Source organism: Danio rerio, chromosome 5, assembly GCF_049306965.1.
Source record: "Danio rerio strain Tuebingen ecotype United States chromosome 5, GRCz12tu, whole genome shotgun sequence".
In the NCBI taxonomy this organism is placed as follows: domain Eukaryota; kingdom Metazoa; phylum Chordata; class Actinopteri; order Cypriniformes; family Danionidae; genus Danio; species Danio rerio.
Window position 1 is genome coordinate 42,615,002 of NC_133180.1, and position 24,358 is coordinate 42,639,359.

The window sequence follows — 24,358 nt, forward strand, 5'->3', positions numbered from 1 at the left end:
GCGTACCCGCATTGACCGTGTCTCTCATGCTTCGAGGGCATTTGGCTTCAGCGCAGGCGCACAAACCCCGCCTCTCTCCTGTGCTGTGTGCATTCGCATTGTGTCTAAACAGGCAGCGAGCAAAAAGATATTTTACCAACAGCAGTAATGTCGGGCAGGTCGGTTCGAGCGGAGACGCGGAGCAGGGCGAAAGATGACATCAAGCGGGTTATGGCTGCAATTGAAAAAGTGCGGAAATGGTAAGAGAGAGCGTCTATCCGTTAACGAACAGCACAGACAGCCTGTGGGGGAGGAGAGACACCGAGAAACAATGAAATGAAAGCGAAGAGAGCGTTTATTCCACTCCAATTTCACTCAGATGTACTGTTTCTGCGATTCTGCGCGCGGCTGCTCCTTTGTCGGCTGTGTGAAAACATAGTTTGGGAAAATGTAGATCGCGTTTTTTCTTCCATTAAATTTTTATGTGGGTTGAACCTAGAAGCCATTTCGTTGCAGTCACATGAAGGCTTTGCTGTTAGAGCCTGTAATGCCGGCTGAATAGTAACCGAACGGGCTGACATGAGGAAACTAGAGTGAACCGTCCGTACCGAACAGAAAGTGCCGGTGAACGGGCGTTTGACTCGTTCATCTCGTGTTGAAAGTGAGAGAGTCGCGCTTTGAGCGGCGGCGCGTGAGGAGAGTTTGATCCACGCGCGGGGTTTTAAACTCAGCCCTGAGCCGCAGTTTCACATACACTTTTTTACACTTCAAGCAACTGCTGGGGATTTCGTTTAAACTTAAGTTTAAGTTGAATTAAGGGTTTTCAAACCATGACAAATTATTTGTTGGACTAACAATAATTACCAAAACAATATTTATTCTATAAAAGTATACATGTTAAATGAGAAACAATCGTGTTTTTGTGGCAACGTGCGATTAAAATTGTACACATCTGTGAGCTAGTGAACTGCATTATTATTAGTATTTATTTTTATGATAATAATTATTTACTATTGATATCGATAATTTGTTCAGTTGCATATTCTGCAAATGCATCTTGCCTAAATAATGGCTCATCTGAGATTTCTTATGCCTCTAAATGTAAGTGATTTAGTGGTTTGTCCTCATTTGTCTGGCGTTTCCTTTGTCTTTGATATCTAACAATAACATGCATCTCCAGGGAGAAGAAATGGGTGACTGTTGGTGACACGTCACTGCGAATCTACAAGTGGGTACCAGTGACGGAGCCCAAGTCAGATGATGTAAGTGACATTTATTTACAATAACGCACAGCTGTTGCAGTTTTGATAACCTAATAATTATTGTAACATTATGGACCACAACCAACAAATTCATTTGAAAGTTGGAACAAAATAGTCAAGGTAAAATATGACGCAAATGACTTTTTAATGAGTAATTCTATAGTTATTATTTTTTTAATTTAGTAAAGGTAAATTAGTAGTGGTATTCGTTGAGGGGGAAACATATTTCAGTTGTAGCATAACACAGACCAGTATTATTGTTTTTAACAGAGATTAAATTCATATTTATTTTAAATAAAATAAGTTAACTAAAATGAGTCGTATTTAAAACAGACACAACATATTTTACTATCTTCTTCATATGCCTTGATTGCAATATGTATTTATGTCACACAGAAGAACAAAAATAAGAAGAAAGGCAAAGATGACAAGTATGGCTCTGAGGTCACGACCCCTGAGAACAGCTCCTCTCCTGGAATGATGGATATGCATGGTAAAACTGTACACCTAAACACATCTCAATGTTTTACCTTTTTCAAATTAGTATTACATGCAGTAGTCTTTAAACCAATTTATGTGAGAATTTCAAATTGTGTTCTTTGTGATCCTCAAACAGTTGGTCTAATATGCATGACTAAGATTTTGAAGTGTTACCTGCTTTTTATTAGAAAAAAATCATTATTATAATTATTAATGATGGCAGCTTTGAATGTGCATTTTTTCCTCTTAACCAATAGAGGGAGTTGATGAAACAGTTTTACTCTGTGAACTGGTTATTTGCTATGCTATTCCGACCTGTAACCACCTATTAACAGTTACAAATGCATGGACATTTTCAGATATTAAAACTTTTTTTGTTTCTATTTTTTTACCCACAGATGACAACAGTAACCAGAGCTCGATTGCGGACTCTTCCCCATTGAAGCAGGAAACCAGCAACAACACTAGTCCAGCACCTGAGCCCATGGCCGCTTCTCAGAATGACAGCAGTGACTTGAAAAACGACCAGTATCCTTCCAAACAGCCTTCATCTGGTCAGGATCATAAGAGTGGTTTGTGCATTGAATCCTCTAGAGGCTTACTATCCACTTGTCTGTGTTTTTGGTTTGTTTGTTTTAATGAAACCTTGTCATTATTTTCAGAACAAAACCACTGCTCATCGGAGTCTATGACAAGCAAAAGGGACAGCAAGTCACAGGGGGATTCAGAAAGCTTTTTAGACTCTTCCAAATCGGCCCAGGTACATACATACAGCATCACTTGCATATTTATTCATAAATCAACAGTTTTAAAATAAGATTTAAAATAGTTTTTAAAATACATCCATATTGCTCAATGAGGTGTTTAATCCTAAATACAGCAAAACAGCTATATTGTGGATTAATGTTACATTTCATGATTCATATTTTATTTCATAGAACAAAGTAAAGTTGTTCCTAAACCTTTTATCCTAAAGCTAGAGATGTGCTGTTGTGAACCGAGGCTTCGAAGCATGTATCAAAAAATAATACATCTCGCAGTAAAGCAGTGTACCGGAGTTAAATTTGTTTTGCCATAATCACATGATCAGTGACGTACGAAGCTTTATTTTTACCCATACCCACATGACTGCTTTAAATTTTGATTTAAAGGTTTAAACATCCTTGCAGGTTAGGAAAGTGTATAGCGAGAGATGAGGTGTCGATTACTTTAATTTCTACTGCTTCAAAGCACTGCACCAGTGCCCCGCACAGACTAAAGTATAATAGTAATTTATAGTAAAAAACTTTTTAACCATACTAAAGTGTATTATTTTTTTTTTAGAAGGCCACTGCATATTGTAGTATAGTTTGTAACGGAGGCCAGCTGGCAAGTGCATAGCAAAAGCCTCACTTCCATAGCCTCCTCCTTAGAGCATTTGCCTCCCGTGCAAGAATCACCGGTTTAATCCAATGACCGTAAAAAATATGGACGACGCGACAGCCCCTTTTCCCATTGAACGCCTTGAGGGCAAAACGCCTGCTTGACGGGCACAAACTGTCGCAAAAGACTGCTGAAATTGGAGCCTTGACATGCGCAGAAGGAGTGCCTGATGGAGCCAGAGGAGGAGCTGCGAAAATGAGTGGAGTCGAGCTTCCAACCAAACGCTTTATGTAAAATCAACCACGCCCCCGAACTTCTCAGCATGCGTTTGCTGTCATATCAACACAAATGGATGTAATAACGTTAACAAATATGAGGGTTTTATATATTCAATCGCGCCAGCTCCGGGCCGCAGCACATAACCTACTCGCGGCGTCGCGGGCTGATTCCGGCTCGCATGCGGCAGCGCCGGCTCGCTCGGCCGCCGCATCTGGCTCGATCGACTCAGGCTGAAATTCGGGCAGTGAGTCCAGGCATCCGGAGTAGGTCCAGCAGAGGTAGTCAGTCTGAGCTCTGAGGGGTATGTCTCCGGCAGGCGAGAATCTAGCCGGAACTGGCCCGAGTGTATTTTGCTATCTGGGTGGTTAGGCGTGTATCAACAAACTAATAAAGCCCGAAAAAAGCCCTGACCTTAGCGAATAAACAGTGTTCCACCAGATCATGTATGTCAGAAACTGTAGTTTACTGCTGAACTCATTTTGTCATGGTAAAATAACACAGAAATCGAATAATAACACTTCAGTCTACTTCAGTCTCCTGCCGAAGTTCAGACGCGCTGCTTTGAGAAACTGTCAATCACAACTGTCAATCATGATGACACGCCCAGCATTAAATTACTGCTAAAAACAAACTGTTTACAAAAATGAAGATCTGCACCTATTTCAGCACAATAACCAGTGCCTTAATCGACCAGAACCATCTTTCGGAACATTTTATTGCAAGTGTAATACATTTTTTTATTTGGGCTCAAGTCTCCTTCATGAACACGAAGGAGGCGGGCTTTATGACTTGTACTGCAGCCAACCCCCAGGGGGCGATCTAACAGCCGAGACCTTCACTCAAACGCAGGCTTGCGGCAAACTTGCTTTAATCCCTGCTAAGAATAATTGCATGGGTGTAGGACTGGATGAAATTCAATAAACTTAAATACTTTTCAATATCAGAGGCGCAGTAGGTAGTGCTGTCGCCTCACAGCAAGAAGGTTGTTGGTTCAGTTGGCGTTTCTGTGTGGAGTTTGCATGTTCTCCCAGCATTCACATGGGTTTCCTCCGGGTGCTCCGGTTTCCCCCACAGTCCAAAGACATGCAGTACAGGTGAATTGGGTAGGCTAAATTGTCCGTAGTGTATGAGTGTGTGTGTGGATGTTTCCCAGAGAGTCATCTGTGGCATAAAGTAACATACCATATATGTAAAAAAAACTACAGTAATTGAGTAATTTTGTTATATTACCATTGTTCTATTACTACATAAATGAGTTGGTCAGCTGTGAACGTTTGACATTTTTGCAACACAGTGCTTTTCCCACACTTTAACCAGCAGAGGTCCTCATTGAGTCCTGATTTGGAAAGCTTCGAGTAAAAAATCTTTTCGATTTCCAAGTCTTAAATGTGGGCTTAAAATGTAAATTTGTTGCAGAGACACATAAATTGTCAACGTTGAAACCAGCTGTGTAAATTTTTGTCAGGATTCATTGAGAACAGCATTTATTTTCTAATATAGAATCTTTTGTACAGTTATAAAATATATGACTTTTTTTTTTTTTGACGATAACCTTTGCTAAAAATGTCTGTATTTTTCAAATGTTATGAATGACTCAAAAAATTTGCTAGGTAAAGTAAAAACGGTTGGATATCAAGTCAACAGATTTAAAAATGTTTCCTAATATCACTTGTTGGTTGTCCGAGCACGAAGCCTAAGCACGCTTCCGTCGTCGATGATGCGACTGTTCAGTTTAACAGGAAGAGAAGCGCTTTCATTCAGCACAGTGAAGATTGCTTTAGTTATATCATTTAGTATTATTTTTAGGCATTTGGGATGCAGTGATCCCAAGTGACTCAAATATTTTGCGCGAACAGATTCACTTTTTTGACGCTCAAAAGTTATCATAAAAGTCCTCGTGCAGCATGTATTAGGAGGTTTGCTAAACGCTCTGGTTTGCGCTCTGGCACGCCGTTTCCAACCGGGCCAATGCTGGCCAATTGAACCATGCCTGGGCCTGATTCGGAGCACTCACACTTATCAAACGAACTGTGACAAGCGCCTGGGCATGGTTCAGATAGTCTAGTGTGAGTGCACTCTAATAGGTTTTAGATAGAAATTAAAATAAAAAGAAATCCTGTTTTTGTCTTCTTAAAGCCTTTTTTTATTTGTTTGAAGGAATTGGAAGATGGTGCCCCTCCAAGCAAAAAAGGGAAAATCGACTCTTCCTCAGAAGAAAGTTAACTCTGATAGCTGTCAAGCATTTGCGATCCCCATCTCTTATCCCGAAACACATCACAACATAAAGGAGTTTCTTCTTCAGTTCTAGACTCTTCCCTACTACCATCTGTTCACTCTTGCGGTCATTTTCAGTGTAGAGGGTATATCTGGATCGTCGTACGAGTAAAGGTAATGAATCAAGCTGTGAGATATTGTACTGACCCTAAAACAACTCTTGCTACCCTGCAATCGCTATGTGCTATTTCTTTTGCCAAGATCAGTATTGTCAATTGAAATGGCACTAGTACTGCCATAGTTTTTCCAAATTGGCACTGACATCAACTGCCATTTGCAATTTAAAAACGTATATATATCACTCACCTTTTCTTGTTCACTCAGGAAGGTCAACACACTGTTTTTTGTTTTTTTAAATCACGCTGAAAATAACTGATCTCTGCTGCTGTAGTTTAGTGAGATTTCACCATAAGTAGCTCAATATAAAAAAATACTGCAAATGGTACTAGTCACAAGTTATTCAAGTTCTCCTGTGAAGACCATAGCTTGTAGAATAGGCCTTGCTTGGTTGAGTGTATTTGTGTTACTGAGAAGAGGATTTTTTTTCTTTTTACTGTCTACACATTTTTTTTTCCAAAAGTGCCCACATTTTGGTTCCGTATATTATATATATATAGAAATAATAATAATTTGCAAGTAAGCCGCAACTGTTCATTTAACAAATTTAAACTGTGCTTTCGAACCAAGCTTTGAAATGCTGGTTGCCATTTCAACAGCACAACAACCTTCCAGTTTTCACAAGAGATACAACAACCGCATCATTTTGATACATCAAATCACAAATTACTGTTTCTTTTAGCAGCAACTGTACTGACTGCATGTGTCGTCGTCCAAGGAAACACGTGACAATGATTAGATTGTAACACAGGCAGGTTTTGGTAGACAGCTGTGCGAATACCTCATACTCAGTCCAGCAGTGCTGGAATGTAAACACTAAGTATGACTTTCTCGAAATTACTCTGTTACGTATGCTTGAAAAATAAAGTGTATATATTTATACGATTAAGTTTTTGCTACCCTTATGTTTTTGCCACAGTATTTCGCCAAACTATTGCCTTCTGTTGTTCAATCTTTGAAACTTTAGCGAAATGTATTCATTGGGACCATATTGTTTTGTTTTGTTTTTTCCCAGTCTATAATAGAATTGTCTTGTACAGAAGTATGGTTGTGTCTAACCTATTTATTCCACATGTAGTTTATTGGTTTTCTAAAAAAACAAACAAACAAAAAAAACAAATAAAAGAAAATATTTCCTTTCAATGTTGTCACAAGTGCATTCTGTTGGCAAATATCAAACATCAAGCATGTCACATTATCTGGTATTAAGACTAATCATAACATAAAGACACGCAAAGAGAGATGTATAGTTTAAATGAAAAACATAGTATTGTCTGAATGTGCCAAAACATCATAAGGATTAATTGAAGAACCCGTCCCTAAACAGATGCCCACAACCCTGTGAAAAAAAGTGCTTACTGGCTGGATAAACAGCTGGTATGGTAGAACAACCAAAGTGACCCACAGCAATACCTTAGAGAATGCTAAAAACAAAACAATCACTCAGTTTTAGTACCGTTCTTCTGTCTGTTTTTTACTATGCGTCTGAAAGTAAGATTAATACGTGGGGTTATGACCTTTTTTCGGATTGGAAGACTGTGATACCAGTATGTGTTTGTGGGAAAGTTCATGAGAAGAAGACTACCATTAGCCAGCTCCAGCTTCACAGGCTCAATCTGACGTTTGCGAGGACCTGTTCGTGCGTCCCTGTGACGAAATATTAAGTGCCGGGCAGCTCCTAGAGACACAGAAGCGATAGGACAAGCCGGATCGAGTTCTCGCTCATCATCTCGATGCTCTCCAATGTGATCGTGGCCATCTTTATACCTGACAGCAAATCCATAAACAAACTTTCATCACTTTGAAAGAACACAATTCCCACCATTTATTTGATTTTTATTTTTTCCTGTTTTTAAAAAATAGGAAAGAAAGAACACACTTTTTATGTTAAAGTCGCCATAAAGTCTAAATTTACTCTTCTTATACAATATGTAAATAGTAGTTATTAAACAATGAATCTGCATAATTATTTTGTACGAATTAATTTGCCCTCAAACTTCAATAAATTTTCCATTCAATCAAGGTCAATTCTATGGATCATTCCCTCCACACAGTTCTATTAATCCCTCAATTTTATTAATCAATATCCAAAATAGGAATATTTTCTGTTTGATAATCATGGCATCTAGCAGGGTCTTTCCCTTGATGCACCCTAGGACTTCTTTGTTGTTAATTCTCGCTGTCCAAGGGGTGCGCAGGTCTCCTCCAGCTATACAACTCGAAGGCGTTTTCTTTTTGATCGTCCAGGTCTTGCAGCCATAGGCTGCTATGGGGAAGAGGGTCAAGTTTACTAGCCTTGCTTTAATTGCAGTGCTGATATCCTTATGGTTCCAGATAGCACTCTTGTTAACCTTTGCATTCCATCCAAAGGTTACCTGCCTCTTAATATTCAGGTGTTGTGTCCCCATTTCAGTCAATCTTGGAACCAAGGAATATAAAGTCCTGTACGGTCTCGATTTCTTCATTGCGGATCTATATGCTGCATTTTCCATTGTTGGAGGTCGTCATCACCTTCGTTTTCTTGATGTTCAGGTGCAACCCCACCTTCTCACTTTCTTCTTGCACTTTCAGGTCACTCACTTCTCTGCTTTTGGCCAGCAGGGTGATGTCATCGGCATATCTAAGATCATCCATAAGAAAATCACCAGGGCAGTGGAAAGCTTCCGAACCATCAACGATCGTGTCATGGCCATTTGCATCAATGGGAAACTGCGCAATACCACCATCATCCAAACCTAATTAAAAATAATAATCTAACACCCCCCCCCCCCCCCCTCTCCTCGAAATGATTCTTCACTTCCTGGTCACATGGAATTCCTTTAAGGCAGGCATTTCAGCGTCTCATTTCTGCTTTGATTTAGTTCATTCGTCAATTGTTCTTCATTTCGTTAGCAATGTCCATCTTTCAACAATCTAATCGGTTCCCAAAGAACAAAATCTGGCACCGCCCTACATTTTTTTCTAATTTCAGGACTGTTTTAAGTTGATGTACCACACAATAGCAGAAAAAAGGTCAATCTTAACTTTCATTTGATGGTAACTAAGGGCTTCATCTCTTCATGTTCAGGGCTGAAAAAAAGTTAAATTACCTGTTTATCAAAACAAAGTTGAATGTGTAGCCTGTGGCTTTGGTAACAGCATCTCGAATGTGTTCCAGAGTGGATGTCCATGGTTTGGCCAGGAGATTAACTCCTGAGAATGAGTACATCAGTCCCTCGTCCCCATATGTTGCTTGCTTTCTTGGAATATTGTATGACTTTCCATACACTTGTAGTTTTGCGTTGTCACCTTTGCGACAGAAATAAACAAAGACAATATTTCAAAACAGAGGACAAGAACACTTTGATCATCTGTTATTTGGGGGAACAATGTATCTAAAAAGATTGAAAACCCCTGTTCTAGACCAGATCTTTTTTCAAAAACATTTAAAGATCTTACTGATCCCAGACTCAGCGGTACTGTATGTGATATAGAAAGCATCTTTAAAGTGGACCTATTCTGCAAAAATCACTTTAAAAAGGTTTAAACAGTTGTTTGGCAACAGTGTGTGAATAAATTAAGCCTCTAATGATAAACATGAATTATTTCCATTTTTTATAATCACACTTAAAAAGTGTCTGCAGAAACACTTTGATTGACATTCTCCCTTTGTATGCGTCATGAGAGGGGTAAAGTCCCATCCATTAATGATGATGATGATCTCTTCCTCATTAGCTTTCAAGCTGTGGTCACACTGGACTTTTTTCCCCATAGACTTGCATTCATAGGCATGCTAATGCGTGAGACTGGAAACAGACAAGTTTCGCAGATCACTGCGTTGGAAAGTTCAAGCTTGGTGAACTCTGACATGCAAAATTGCATCAATTGACTGGAAAGGACCAATCGAGTATCAAAACATGACCTCTCTGTACAGAAATTTTAAATTTAGAGTGATTGCTTGCTTGCTTTTTTTATTGTCTAATCATCTTGTTTTATCCCGCCCCTTTTCGCAGTGCCGTACAACAGAATTTCAAATGCTGACGAATCATGAGTGATTTCTAATGTAGCTCCGGGTCAATTATTTTACATAGTACATACCCACTGCACATATACAATTGTAATCATGTTCATATCTATCTGCATTCCCTGATTATTATTAACAACCTGTACCTATATTCATCTATTGTTAATCTCTGTCCATAGTTAAAACAACCTGTATAATGTTCATAGTGCATCCATCTCTAAATATCACCAGTTTTTGTATAATTGTACTTCATAACTTATACATATAATCTCTAGATCTATAAGTGACACAGATACTTATTTTTCATATAGTATAAAGGGGCATAATAGCAGGGCTCGCAAAATCCAGGGCTACCAAAACCTGTCTCCCTCTACCTGCTCGGTGGGCCAGTGAGAGAAAAAATATATTTCAATGCCTTTACATTTTCTCACAGAGTGGATAATTATGTATGTGCTGTGCTGTTGATACAACAGCAACAAATCCACTTGCTGAATAAAAAGGAGAAAAGCCAGAATATTATCAACCACCTCCCAAATAACAAATATATTATATATAGAAATTCTCTGACATATTGGAATGTCTTTATAGCTGCAAAAATAACCTGAAACAATGCTCACTTAACATCATTTTTTTGGTTATTTAAAATGAATGAATAAATAAATAAAAACTTTGAAAACTTATTATTTTATACAATAATGTATTTTCTATTTGAGCTTCTTAAATTTATATTCAGGCTACCAAAAAGTGAAGAGTGCCTTCCCGAGAAAAAGTAGAAATTTTTCGAGCTCTGAACAGGTCACCTTTAATACCTGTAAAATACTCCACTTCCTCTTCTAGCTGGTTGAAAAGGTGATCGGCCTCCTCTTTGTTGAAAAGTAAACTATAGTCACAGTCTAGTCCCTCTGCCTCAATCTTCTGCCAGGGAATTGGGTTAGAAAACTCCTCTTCCCCCTCCTCACATTCCTCCTCCTCTGTGGGTTTCTTGATCAGCGCCTCTGTTTTCCATTCATCTGGTTCTTCAGATGATCTTTTTCTCTTCCGAGTCAAAAACTTGTCCATTCAAACATCTGTGAGAGGAGGACAAAACACATTAAGTAAATAAGTATACAATTTAAGTGAATAAGTGTTTATATTTATTTGTTTTTAGTTCAGGAAATTAAATATAATACAGCTTCACCAAATTCCAAAACATTTTTACACAAAAACATTTATGTTTACATTGACATGTAGGCTATGTGCAAACTGGACTGATCTGGTAGCATCCAATTCATATGATTTATTCAGAGCGAGTCTGCAGCGGATTTTACTATAAATTAATAGTTACCACTGCTTGAAGTGTTTTACTAAGCCGCAGTTAACAATTCATAGGAATTATGCGTTTCAATAAAAGCAGTAAGTTACTAAAGCAAAACAAGATGTGAATTATTACAGCCATGGGGTTGGCAGTTAGTAAGACACGACAGCAGTCCGAGTCTTAGTTTATGCAGGTGCATTTTACAAACTGAAACTTTGGGAAAATATTCATGAGGGTTTCTTACCTGGTTTGAGTTTATGGTGTAACGATGGTTAAGATAAACCTCCAACTCAGTTGCACGTTAGTGCTCAAATTCTGTGCCAGTTTTGGAATGGCACACATCCGGAAGTGTACGCCTACGTCACTACAAACGACACGTGACATACAGTACTCGCAAAGTCGTAATGTTTTACAAGCATTCGCTAAAAAATTATAATAAATAAATGAAGTCGCTCTTCTTTGGTAACGTTATTTAAGTACCTATGTTTCCGGTGTTACACTAGTGTTCAAACGCGGTTTGTCTAACCGTAACCTCACAGCTACAGAGGAAGCCAACATTATCTCTGTGAGTGGAAATTCCGAACCCACATCGACAAAATGTTTAACATTACATATAAAACATTCACGAGTTAGTAAAAAAAACAACGTTAGACCGGGTCTTGATCAGGAATTTCTAATTTAAAAAATGGTGTATTAAAAGTTCTGAATGTTATTAGCTTACCATGTTTACATGTGGTTATGAGACTGGGCATGACTTAATTTTTATAAATAACAAACAAAGGACCATAAGTTTAAATTAAATTTGGTTCATAAGTGTGTGTGTGTGTGTGTGTGTGTAGAAGTGGGGGACATAAATGGGGAATTTAATTAAAATCTGATTTGCTGCACTTACTTACATTTAGGGTTTGTGGTGATAAAATCCAGAGAAAAAAGTTATTACATTTAAATATAATTTAAAAATAAAATCAACCAATAAATGAATAAATAAAAACTTATGAGCTGTGCTCAATTACTATTTTGTAATGTCAATTGCAGAAAGAGCTCAAAATATGTAGGTAAAGTATATGAATATGTTGATAATTACTTTCTTAACTGTCTTTCACCACCTTTAGTAAATGAAACAAATATTCCACTCTACCAATTCTCTGTGCAACACATATTCCTAAACGTTAGACTAACATCAACAGGTGTAGACAGATTCTGTCTGACAGAAAATGACCTGGGCTAGTCTAATTAATCAAACAACTCACATATTATTTTTTCTTCGACATTGACATTAAAGTCATCTGTTGCTGCCTAGCATTTCATTGGTTTCATCCGCAACACCGGATCATTAGAACTTCCCCCAAGTTATTTTTAGAGCTAGCAAGCATCAACAAACCTAGATTTGCTCAGTCACGAAGACGGCTCGCTGTAAAAAAGAAAAAAGTGTGGACAGAAAAGGGAAGTCCCCACTGGAAGTACACTGTAAAATATCAGTAAATTTACAGTTTTTCATATTTATAATTTTTTCATTTATTTATGCTTTTGAATTGCGTTTTGGGACTTTGATCTTTCCTTCAAAAGGTTTTGATGTTGGAAAATGTGAAAATTGACTTTTACTGACTATTTAAGTGATAAATCGTCTGGACTGGTGTTACAAATTATGGTACAAAAACCTGGTAATAAGCTGCTGGTACATTTTCTGTTATCTCTGTTAAAACAGCAGAATTTTCAACGTCAAAAGTGGACAGAGCAGAGATAAAACTTCACCACTGTAAATAAACAGAAAACACTTGTGAATCACAATATACGGAACCTGTTAATTACAGTTTTTTTATAGGCAGTGTAAATTTTTAGTGGGGCCAACCATTTACATACTTTTGTTAAATGTTTAAAAAATACATGTAAAGTTCTGTTCCCAAACTCAAAAAAAAAAAAAAAATGTATATATATATATATATATACATATATATATATATATATATATATATATATATATATATATATATATATATATATATATATATATATATATATACATATGAATGGATTATAAGGTAAATCAAAGTAAACAGAAATCTCATAGGCTACACCTCACATTAGACCTACTCCCCTTAAAATTAATGTTGGTTTTGTAATATAAGCAGCTTTCAGTAAAATAGGACAGATCAAATGTATTACAATAACAGATCATCATGAAAGAATAGATTTGTGATGTATGATGTGCATTCATAAGTTAAAGGAAATCCTAAAAACAGATTTATTATTTTTTATTATAACATATTACAATTTATTTCATTATAATTATTTGTAATTTTATAATTATTAAATATGCAATTTGCAAAGAGGCCAATTTCAATTTCACAGTATTTTATTCTGTGATTTATAATGTCATCTTTGATAAATACAAACTGTGGTCAAACACAGAAAGATTTCTCACAAATGGTTTTGTCACCCTAAATGGTCGTCTTTCCAGCACAAAAGATTATATTCATTGCGTGTTTACCTGAATGCAGCATAAATGTTTGCATTTATGTAATCAATCCACTTCAGCTAGTAATGTGCACAAAACAGAGTGAAGTCCATCAGTTATCGTGTCTTCTCAGCAGACTACTCCACATTTTCATAATCATTGTCAGCGCAGTTTGCATACGTCTCATCTGCTTGAGCTGCGCTGTTCACATAAATTGCAACCTTATTTTCAGGTCTGTTGATGTAAACTGATGAATGCAGTACTGCAAAAAGAAAAAGTATTAACATCCCACACTTCAGAAATGTACCATTTACTATTATTATTATTATTATTATTATTATTATTATTACATACTCACTTTTTCCCTTGGAGGTAGATTTTCTGCACTCGTTGTTATTTTCTTTGTGTAGAAATGGAATAACTTTAATGTCTTTCATTTGAATCTGCATATGTTATCAAATATCAGTATTATTGCTGATGTGAAATACTTATTAAACCCACCATAGATGGTTTGATCTCCACTGGCAACTCGAACTATCACCACAATGAGAAAAAGATCATGTTTGAAACACTCGCTATTTTTTAAAACTTGAAACGGGTTGTTTCAATTGATGACATCACAGGCTCTTAAAAAATGATACCAACGTAGCTGCATGTGGACAATTATAACGTATACGTACGCACGGAAAACTCTTACCCTGTTCTCTGTTTACATAATATGGTTGATCCGATGTTTCTGAAAGTACAATAATTCAGTAGATTAAGCATAAATTGTATATTCAACATTTATTTGTAATTCATCAGATATACTCACTCTTTAGTTTATGCATAATGCAACACACCACGACCACAAGAAGAAAAGTAATAATTGTAGCTCCTCCTGCTATGAAGGACCAAAAAGACATTCCTGTGGTCTTTGAGCTTTCTGATTCACCTTCAACTAATTCTTCCGCCTTTCAGACAGAACATATGCAACAATGTCATAAAATACATAAAAACAATATTCTACAAAATTCTTATATAAGTAGAAATGCAGCATAAATTTTGTGTGAAGAGATTTAAGCCAGGCACTTTCAATTAAAAAAAGAAAAGTGTCAGGACACAAAATATGATGTTTTTTTTTTTAATTCTAAATTATTTTTGTTCACAAATCAGCGATTCACCTGGTTGTAATGTAATGTGATGCCTATTATGTTTGTACTTACATGTGCGAACTGAAGTGTCCTGAGGCTCAACACAAAAATGAAAATCTTCAGACAGTTCACAGTCGAACAGACCCAGCTGATGTCACTACTGTACATTATAAGTGAAAAGAGAGACCTTTCCATTTCTAAAAAAACTTTTAGTTCCTGTGAGCAAATGTCTCCTTGTTTATTGTAGATATTGTTAATCTCACATGAAACGGAAGCTATGCAGTTCAACAGTCCAACACAAAAAGAATGGATGTACCATTTATTCAGATAAACATCCGAAGATCTTCAATCTTCTAAAGCCTTTAGTTCGCCTTTCAGATTGTCCTATAAAATTAGATACAGTTGCAGTTGTCTGACATCTTGACCGGGGCGTCTGGTCTGAAGAAAGTCGTTTCAAAGAAACAAGAGTGCATCTTTCTGTTCAAACCTGAGAAACCACAACAACAAAAGGCATGAACTCACATTTCCGTCTCTATATCACAGGTTCACCTAATTTGCACTGTGACTGTGTTTGCTGAGCTTCCTGCTCTTTAGCACGCTTAGAATTCAAATAAATAATTGCACACATCTCACACTGACACTCAAACACTTTGAGTTTTTCACTCAAAAAAAGATTTTGGCTGCTTGTTCAAACTACTTATTTAAATTGTATAAAACCACACAATTCTTGAGAATTTTTGGGAACAACTTAAATGTTTTATGTTCAGTCCACTTAAATTTGTAAAAACAATTAAGATCACTTTATCGGTTGGGATAATTAATTCCAGCATTTTCATGTTTAAAAGTGCAGTATGTAAGTTTGACCGCAGATTGCACAGAAGCAAGTCTGACTATCGAGCCGAAAGGCTGATTTAAGTCGTGTTCTAAATGAAAGCAACAGCACACGATAGAAGGAATATTCTCCATACTGAAAGGAGTTTTGTTCTAACCAACTCCTCAAATTGACAAATTAGCAATGACTTCTATTTCTTGCAGCTGAACAACAAAAAACTGACTATGATCACCACAGGTACACCTCATGTGCTTTATTCAGTCTTCAATGCTAATAATAGCCCCTTTTACACATACAGACCAGGCGCGTGCAGAGACCGTCCAAAGGGCATGTGCAGGATAAATTTTTTGAAGAGCGGTGGGGGGGCACAGATCTGCAGAGTGGATGTGCGTGTACTGATCAGCTGTGTTGTCGCGCGCATACTCAAGAGCGGTGTTATCGCGTGCCTACTGAAGGGCGGGGGCACTTTTGATCATTTTGGAAGGGCACTTTCTATCCAAGACTAAAAAGGGCATGTGCACTGCACAGGTTGAGCCCTATGTGTGCACGTGCCTGATACAGACCTTTTTGAAATATTACCGGAAATTTTCTGGAAAGGGATCATGTGTGAGCAGCCCCTTTTTGAAAATAATGGTAAATTTCTTCTGGCAATTTTCCGGAAAGAGAGGTTGTAACATTACCTGTAATTTTGCCAGAATGCTGTTTTGTGTGATGCAGAGGAAAAATTGCCAGAGAGCACGTTCACGATTAGAACAAGCTAACGTGAGACGTCTACTCCAGCCAATCGGAACATTTAGGGCATACTCACACTATGCTATCCGAACAGTGCTCAGGCCCATTTCCCGGATCGTTTGAGAAGTGTGAGTGCTCTGAATCTGGCTAATGCATGGTTCAGTTGGCTGGCCTGGCTAGGTTGTAAGAGGTGTGCCAGAGCGCGATTTCACTTGGGCTCAAAGTGCACCTGAGCCCGAAACTAAAGACGAGATGTGACTTTTAAGGGACTGTTTCATATGGATTTATTAATCATTCTTACTGTTCAATGAACACAAACTGTCGTAGTTTATTAAAGACACAAACACCTTACTGCACGGCAGCTGCACCTTTAGCAAACCTCATAATTCCTGCAGCACGAGGACTTTATGATTGTTTATGAGCGTCAAAAGTGGCTCATCTGTTTGACGAAATATTTGACTGCGTGTCACCACATCTCAAACGACTAAAACAATATAACGATTTAAAGAAATATCCACTATGCTGAGAGAGAGTGATTCTTTTCTGAACAGTGCATCATCGAGTGCTCAGGCCCGAATGCGATGTGAGTGCGGGCTGTCGGGGGAGACAGGAGCGGGGACAAGTATGCTTCAGCCTGGTTCAAGGCAATTGTACATAGTGTAAGTACTCCCTCAGATGCATTCACATCCGCGCTGTTTATAAAAATAAAAACCTTTGAATATTTTTCCAGACACATTTAACTGCTAGATGTTAGTTAGACATTGTCTCTATGGTCCTTCTTAATGTCAACTGTGTCAAAAATTATCAACAAAATGCTTATGATAAACCACTGTTTGTTTGCCTTTGCTTTGCCTTTGCTCTGTTTCAGTTGCTTAACCCCTGTGCACGTAGTGAAGTGCTCCTTTGAGCTCCAGCACATACACACATATTATGTACATCTCGACATGTGAAAGTTGTCCTCCAGAATTTCATTGAAGTTGTTCACAATATTCATCCATCCACAGAATTTATAATGTAGTTAAACATGTGAATTTAGCTGCAGTTCATGCTTCTGCCTTAAGATGTCTCTGGGACAAAGCAGCTGCATGAATGCTAAAGCTTTAAATAAATGTGAAACCATCAACAAAAGCCCGACCCCTTATGTGTTTACAAACACAAGCGCTTTAGAGGTCTGTTTAGAGGTCGATTCTGACTATTGATGTCAGAATTTACTGGTATTTTGTAATGAATGTGTGACGGTCTTTTTTGGGAAAATTCTGAATCGTTCTTGCCTGTGTGAACAGAGCTTTTGAATTTACCGGTTAAGTTGTTCCGTAAATTTTCCGGATATTTACTGGTATCACTGTGTGAAAAAGGCTAATGTGAGTTTGAATGCCATTTTACATGACATTTATTGCCATACTACTAAAAGCATCAGCAGATAGTTCACCTCAGATCTTGAAAATAAAACAAACCGTTTGAAATTAAACTTTAGAACTAAACACATAAATCAAAAATGTCTATAGAAAGTACAGTTCATGTATTGTCTATTTCCTATGTATATAGACAGACATCAGATAGTAATTTTGCTTAATGGCGATAAACTTTTTAAAGGAGCTGATTTATAAAGATTTGCTCTGCATCAAGACTTTAGCCAGTACTATTCTCATTTACTTTTGTGTAGTTTATTGCTCTTATAGCCATTCTCTCTGAACAGTTGGCAGTTGTATGCAATGCTTTTATTGTGCACACCTAACTCCGCCCCTAACCCTACCCTTCACAGTGATGTGACTAGCTCTGAGTGCATGTGACTGGATGTCTGAGACTGCATGTGCTAGACTGGATCCAGATACTATTGGTTGTAGACACCAAAATCAGCCAGCTGTACATTACTGATGATGCAAATGAAGAAGTCTAACAGTTTAGTTTCTGGTAACCTCTGTTTATCCAGAATTTTGCCTCTCCACCCTGACTGATCGCCACAATGTTTGTGACTGCTGAACTGAGGTTTATCCACATGACACTCAACGCTTCTGTCTAGTTTGTATTCTACAAGTCTGACGTAAAGGATGAGGAAAGCAGGACTGAAGCTCAGTGGGTAAACTGACACTGCCGATTAACTCTCACCGACGTACATTTAAACCTGTGAAACCCACAACTCAATTTAGCTTCACCATGATCAAGCTTACTTTGAGTTATGTATGACTTATTTTTGAGTTTCTCAGAAATTAACTTGGAATAATTTGAATAATTTTTATAATATCTTTATTTTGTTGTTGTTGTTGTTGCTGTATTTAAGTCATTTTCACTGAAAAACTTGTTCAATGCAGCTGAATCATAAATTGACTCTTTAATTTTAGATGACAATGTCCCAAAAATCTAGGCTTAAACTAAACAACCAAATGAAGTCATTTAAATGTGTCATGTTTTAAATAGCACACATTCAAATGCTTATTAACTCATATTTCTAACTTTACATTTTTACTCAACTTTTACTATCAGATTCAACACCTCTGTTGTGGTTTTGAGTTGATGAAGACTGGTTGCGATGAAACCACAAGGTGGTGCTCACTCCCAGACAGGAGACTCCCAGGGGCCTCTACAACCTGTGTTATCACAAGTTGTAATGAATCGCTTAATGGAAGCTACACCATGCTTACACACTGTTGACTCAGTAGATCCAAATCCTTTTTTTTGATATCCCTAACCACAAATCCATTACTTGAAACATGCATGGGGTTTATGTATATATATATATATATATATATATATATATATATATATATATATATATATATATATATATATATATATATATATATATATATTTATGTGTTACAGGCCCATAGCCAGGGAGGTTCTGGTGGTTCGAAAGACCCACCTCCCTCTGATAAAAGGTCCAGAATTTGTCCTATACATGAGCTCATTTGTTTTATTTTGACTGCTATGCCATCATAAATCAAAGAAGGCTTCCTATGAATGCAAGCAATTATTTTTCATGAGTCCAACATGCAGCTGTGCAAGAAAACATGCAATCTGACGTAAGTAAAGTCATCTTTCACTAAAAGTAGCCCAATTTTTATTCTGAATCTTGGACCTTATTCTTGAAAGAAAAAAATACTAATAAAAAGGTTTGGAGCCCAAAAAGTGAACCATAATAAAGCATTTTTTTTATACTAATTAGGCTATTTTTGAACTTTCAAAATATACTTCATTTTTACAAAAGACACTAGAAAAATCGTAAAGCTCAAGATTATTAATATTATGTTTATAGTTTTATTTTCACATGGTAATGATGGTTATTTGTCCAATAAATGACAATAGGCTACATTTTTTATTTAAAACTTTAACTTCTTTTTTTCTAATATATGATGTAATAAATTTGTATTTATTCATTCATTCATTCATTTTCTTTTCAGCTTAGTCCCTTTATTCATCTGGGGTTGCCACAGTGGAATGAACCGTCAACTTATCCAGCACATGTTTTACGTAGAGGATGCCCTTCCAGCTGCAACCCATCACTGGGAAAACAACCATACACACTTATTTACACACACACTACGGACAATTTAGCTTATTCAATTCATTTGTATCGCATTTCTTTGGACTTGTGGGGGGAACCAGCGCACCCGATTAGTATCTAGATGCAGCCTTTATGATGCAAGCTGGGATTGCATCAATCAGCGATGCAATTTCAAACAATGCACTCAAATAGAGAGAGTGACGTCACTGTGATGGGTAGGGTTAGGGGTGGGGTTGGGTGAGCCCATTAAAAAGCATTGGATACAGCTCAGATTGCACTGCACCAGGTCTGCATCCAGACCCCTCTCGAACACCCGGAGGAAACCCTTGCGAACACGGTTAGAACATACAAGTCCACACAGAAATGCCAACTGACCCAGCAGAGGCTCGAACCAGCGACCTTCTTACTGCGAGGTGACAGCACTATCTTCTGTGCCACCGCGTCGCCTAAATTTGTACTTAAAAATAAGTAATTTTTTTCAGATTTCTTTTTTCTTTATATTAAGCAAATGTTTTTGGTATCTCAAAAAGTTTAATTGTGATGACCATCCAACAAGCTAATCCAGCTAAAAATAGTGCTTAAAATGTCACTAAAATGCAGCATTTAAACCTCATAATTAAACAGCACATAAGGCGAATAGCTGCAAAATGGTTCCACTTTTTGAGAAACAAAAAAACCACCCTTTTCACCAGGCTGGCTACGGACCGGTGTTTAAGTGTCAAGCTAATTAAGACTTTTTGTTAGGTTTCCAGGGGCTTAATTATGTTTTAACCTCAGAAACCTATGGGTGACATCACGGATACTACATCCATTATCTTTTACAGTCTATGGCAGGGATCACCAACCTTGTTCCTGGAAGGCCGGTGTCCTGCAGATTTTAGCTACAACCCTAATCAAACACACCTGAACAAGCTAATCAAGGTCTTACTAGGTATACTTGAAACATCCAGGCAGGTGTGTTGAGGCAAGTTGGAGCTAAACCCTGCAGGGACACCGGCCCTCCAGGACCGAGATTGGTGACCCCTGTTCTATGGTATTAACAGTTCATTCTGAGGTTGAATAATTATGACATAAAGATATTGTGACATTACTGTTGACTAATATGCCTGAATTTTTACATGCAAGCAAAAACTATGCATAACGAGCCATGTGTGTAAATGTTTAAACAGAATGAAAATACATATTATTGTTTTCCCTATTTATTTTTTTCCCATTTAATAATGCCCTTCACAAGTTACAAAGATATAATACACATGTTTCCCAGTAGCAAAAAATAACAACATTTATCTGGTTCTTTATTCTCATTCTTAAAATAAAAAAGTTTTAATACCTATATGATAAGCAGTGGTGGAAATAGTACTGAAAAATCATACTCAAGTAAAAGTACCATTACTTGCCTAAAAATGTAGTAAAAGTATATGTTGTAAATTTTACACAAAGTATGAGTAAAAAGTAGCCCTTTTAAAAGTACTCATAGTGAGTAGTAAGTATTACTCTGTGAAAAGCTGATGCGTTTACATGTCATTTGTGGATGTGTGTAATCGTAACATTCTGTAGTGCATGTAGTTATTGCCCAGCAGGCACACAACGTCATAAGACATTTATATTAGGTTAGATTTAGGTTGTGATGTCAAGTGACCAAAATTCAATGTCTAGCCAGCGTCTAAGGATAACGTTATTTTGATGTCTAATAATAACAACGTTAAATGACGTTGATATTTGGTTGATTTTAGGTTGTGTTAGAAAGTGACCAAAATCCAATGTCAAGCCAACATCTTAAACCAACATCCTACTGACGTCAAATACTGATATACAGTAGATTTTGGACGTCTTCTTGGACACTTTTAATGCTTCCAAACAGTTTGCTGCTATTATAAATCGCCCATGTCTTGAGTTCCTTTATTATGATGCTATTTACCTTCTATGTGTGATTTGATTGGACAGGAATTACAGGACTGATTTTGTTAATCTCCATAGACAAGAAAAAAGTAATGACTGCAGGTTGAAGGAAAGTAGTGGAGTAAAAGAACCAATACTGCACTAAAAATGTACTCAAGTAAGAATAAAAGATTTTATTTATTTTTTTACACATTTTTAAAACTACTCAGTAAATTACAATTCCAGGGAAAAAGTAATTATTTACAGTAATTTGAGTATTTGTAATTAGTTACTTTACACCACTATTGATAAGCTATTCTAAAACTTAGCTTGATAAGCTACAAGCTACACATCAGGAAAAGTAGCTAAGCTATGTCAAACTATACTTCTGAACTTTTCTTGTTTAGTCATTACAGATTTTTTCTATTGTACTCATGATTGTTTTTTATTTAGCTTTAACACAGCAAGCTAAAATCATGAAAAAAGAAACAGAAAAAATGTTGCATTTCTGAAGGAAGCCTCAAGAGGTCACAATCACCCCGATTATGATCAACCATTTATTCTCAACACAGTACAACAAACTAAGTGCCACAATGAAATATGGCTTGCCAAATGTTTCTAGATCTACTGAAAATTATTTATTTTCCTTACTCGTTTAATTTTTTAGCACACACCTCATATAACAAGAATTTGAATAATAAACTATAAATATAAGAATTTATAGTAACTACAATACTACAACTACAAATATAATTAAAAACATTTTTTTAACCATTTGATAATATTTACCAAATTTAAACCTTTGAATGCGACTTTAGTTTCACAATACTAATATTTTAGTCTAACATTTTAATCTAAATTTTCAGGAAAAAGTTTTAATGTCTCAGCATTATTTGTTACATTGTATAAATATATGTGTCATTGCTTATGCTCTTATTGTATTGCTTTATGTATGAAGGCAGAAATGAGAGGAAACAAAATTCAATACAGATGAATGTTCAAAAAGGGGAAAAAAGTATATAAAGTAGAACTGGGAACACACACACACACAAAACACTGATAAAAATAGCCAGGGATTAAAGAGGAGAAACATGAATTGAACAGAATACAAACATCAAACAGACACACAATATGACATTTAAAATATCTGTGGTTATTATTTGTGGTTTGTGTTGAGCAGCTCAGTTGCATCTCAGACACCACAGCCTGTGCTCAATGCAGATAGCCTTTCATTCTAATAAAGATTAAAAACAGAGATTTAAGATACAAACTTCACCTTGATATTGCTGGTTAACACTAACCACTCTCAGCCTGTCTGAATAGTCAAGTTTTTCCATGCACTCTTCCAGTCTGTGTTCAATCATTGTATTGCAGGAATTCAAATATAGAGAGAGAGCGAAAGCTGACTGCTTAAGATGTTGTTTAGAGCCCTTGTATCTGAACAGATGCTATGCAATATTCATGCAGAGCTCAGAAAGAGACATCTTTTAGAAACGTTTGTTCACTTCACAAATAAAACATTATGCATGCTAAGTTTTCGTGTTTAAAGACATACAATTATTCTTTGCTGTCCTAGTCTTCTACAGAAAGCCATTGTTTGCTCTTAACGGGTACTTAATTTACAATAAAATAAATATTGATTCATCAAACGATACTCTGAAAAGTAGAGCACGCATGCTTCAGACTTGCAAAAATAGACAAAAACTTTGTAACTGAAGCAAAAAAAGTTTGCTGTCCAGTACAAAAAAGGGTATGACTATTTGTTCATTAACATGCCCGTAGCCAGGCTGGTGAAATGGGTATTCTTTTTTTTCAAGATGTGGACCTTGCTGTTATTTTTCTCATTTTCTGTTTAATTATGAGATGTAAATGCTGCATTTTAGTGACATTTTTTTGCTGTATTTAGTGAAATATTTTTAGCTGGATTAGCATTTCCCGTCCCTACCCCCCTCTCTCTCCCACTTTGCTTCCTGTCTGAAAGACTGTCCTATCCACTTAATAAAGGTAAAAAGGCCAAAAATAAATATTAAAAAAAAAAAATTAAAATATTGGAATCTGCTGAAGTTTTAAATAAAAAACTGAAGCCTATTCTCATTTATAACACACTGGCCAGATCTTTCTTCATTCAGAATTTGGCTTTTTGAATAACAAAGAATTAAAACATGATAATAATAAAAGAGCTTCAAGATTTTTCTGGCCTCTTGTAAAAAACAACAAAAGCCAAATTAGGTTTCAATTTCCTTTTAATATGGGTCACTTTTGGTGCTGCACACTTTTTATTGGTCATGTTTTGTTACAAGAATAAGGTCCAAGATTTAGAATAAAGGTTATTAGTAAAAAAAAATCTGTATTTAAAAACAATACAGTAGAAAAAGATGACACAGCAGTTGAATTTAATTGTTTGCATTGGCCAAAACTGATTAGCAGAAGTCACACCGATGTGATGGTCAACGGAGAATTTTGCTTGGTCTTAAAGCCTTTTTCACCATCTAGTTATTTTCACTATTTATGATGGTGTAGCAGTCAAAATAAGACAAATTGGTTCATGTATGGGACAAATTTGGGACCTTTATCACTGAGGGGCCGGGGCAGACTGGGACAAAAATTCAGCCCTGGCACTGTAGACCAAATTACCACACCAACACAGCCAAACCCACGGACGGGGCCTGTGTAATGAAAATAGTGCAAAACAACTTTCACACCGAAACACCAACAATGATCACGCCAAATGTCCCCTTTTATTTTCATTAATGAAGAGCAGTGCGCTGTGCTTTTT

General features: G+C 36.7%; 2 protein-coding genes across 5 annotated transcripts; one reads left to right on the plus strand and one right to left on the minus strand.

Moving 5' to 3' along the window:
• The first annotated feature begins 58 nt into the window (after positions 1-58).
• bcl7a (BAF chromatin remodeling complex subunit BCL7A) lies at positions 59-6,896 on the plus strand. 4 transcript variants are annotated; one of them, XM_073951020.1, is made up of 6 exons: positions 59-1,080; positions 1,160-1,241; positions 1,638-1,734; positions 2,120-2,293; positions 2,384-2,481; positions 5,520-6,896. In XM_073951020.1, coding segments are annotated over exons 1-6 (519 nt in total). In that variant the 5' UTR covers positions 59-1,078; the 3' UTR covers positions 5,586-6,896.
• Positions 6,800-11,402, minus strand: alkbh2 (alkB homolog 2, alpha-ketoglutarate dependent dioxygenase). The gene is made up of 4 exons (NM_001256684.1): positions 11,295-11,402; positions 10,566-10,823; positions 8,843-9,041; positions 6,800-7,520 (listed from the first exon to the last, which is right to left on the minus strand). The coding sequence occupies exons 2-4, from the start codon at positions 10,813-10,815 to the stop codon at positions 7,193-7,195; spliced, it is 777 nt and encodes a 258-aa protein (NP_001243613.1). The 5' UTR covers positions 10,816-10,823; positions 11,295-11,402; the 3' UTR covers positions 6,800-7,192.
• Positions 11,403-24,358: the final 12,956 nt, after the last annotated feature.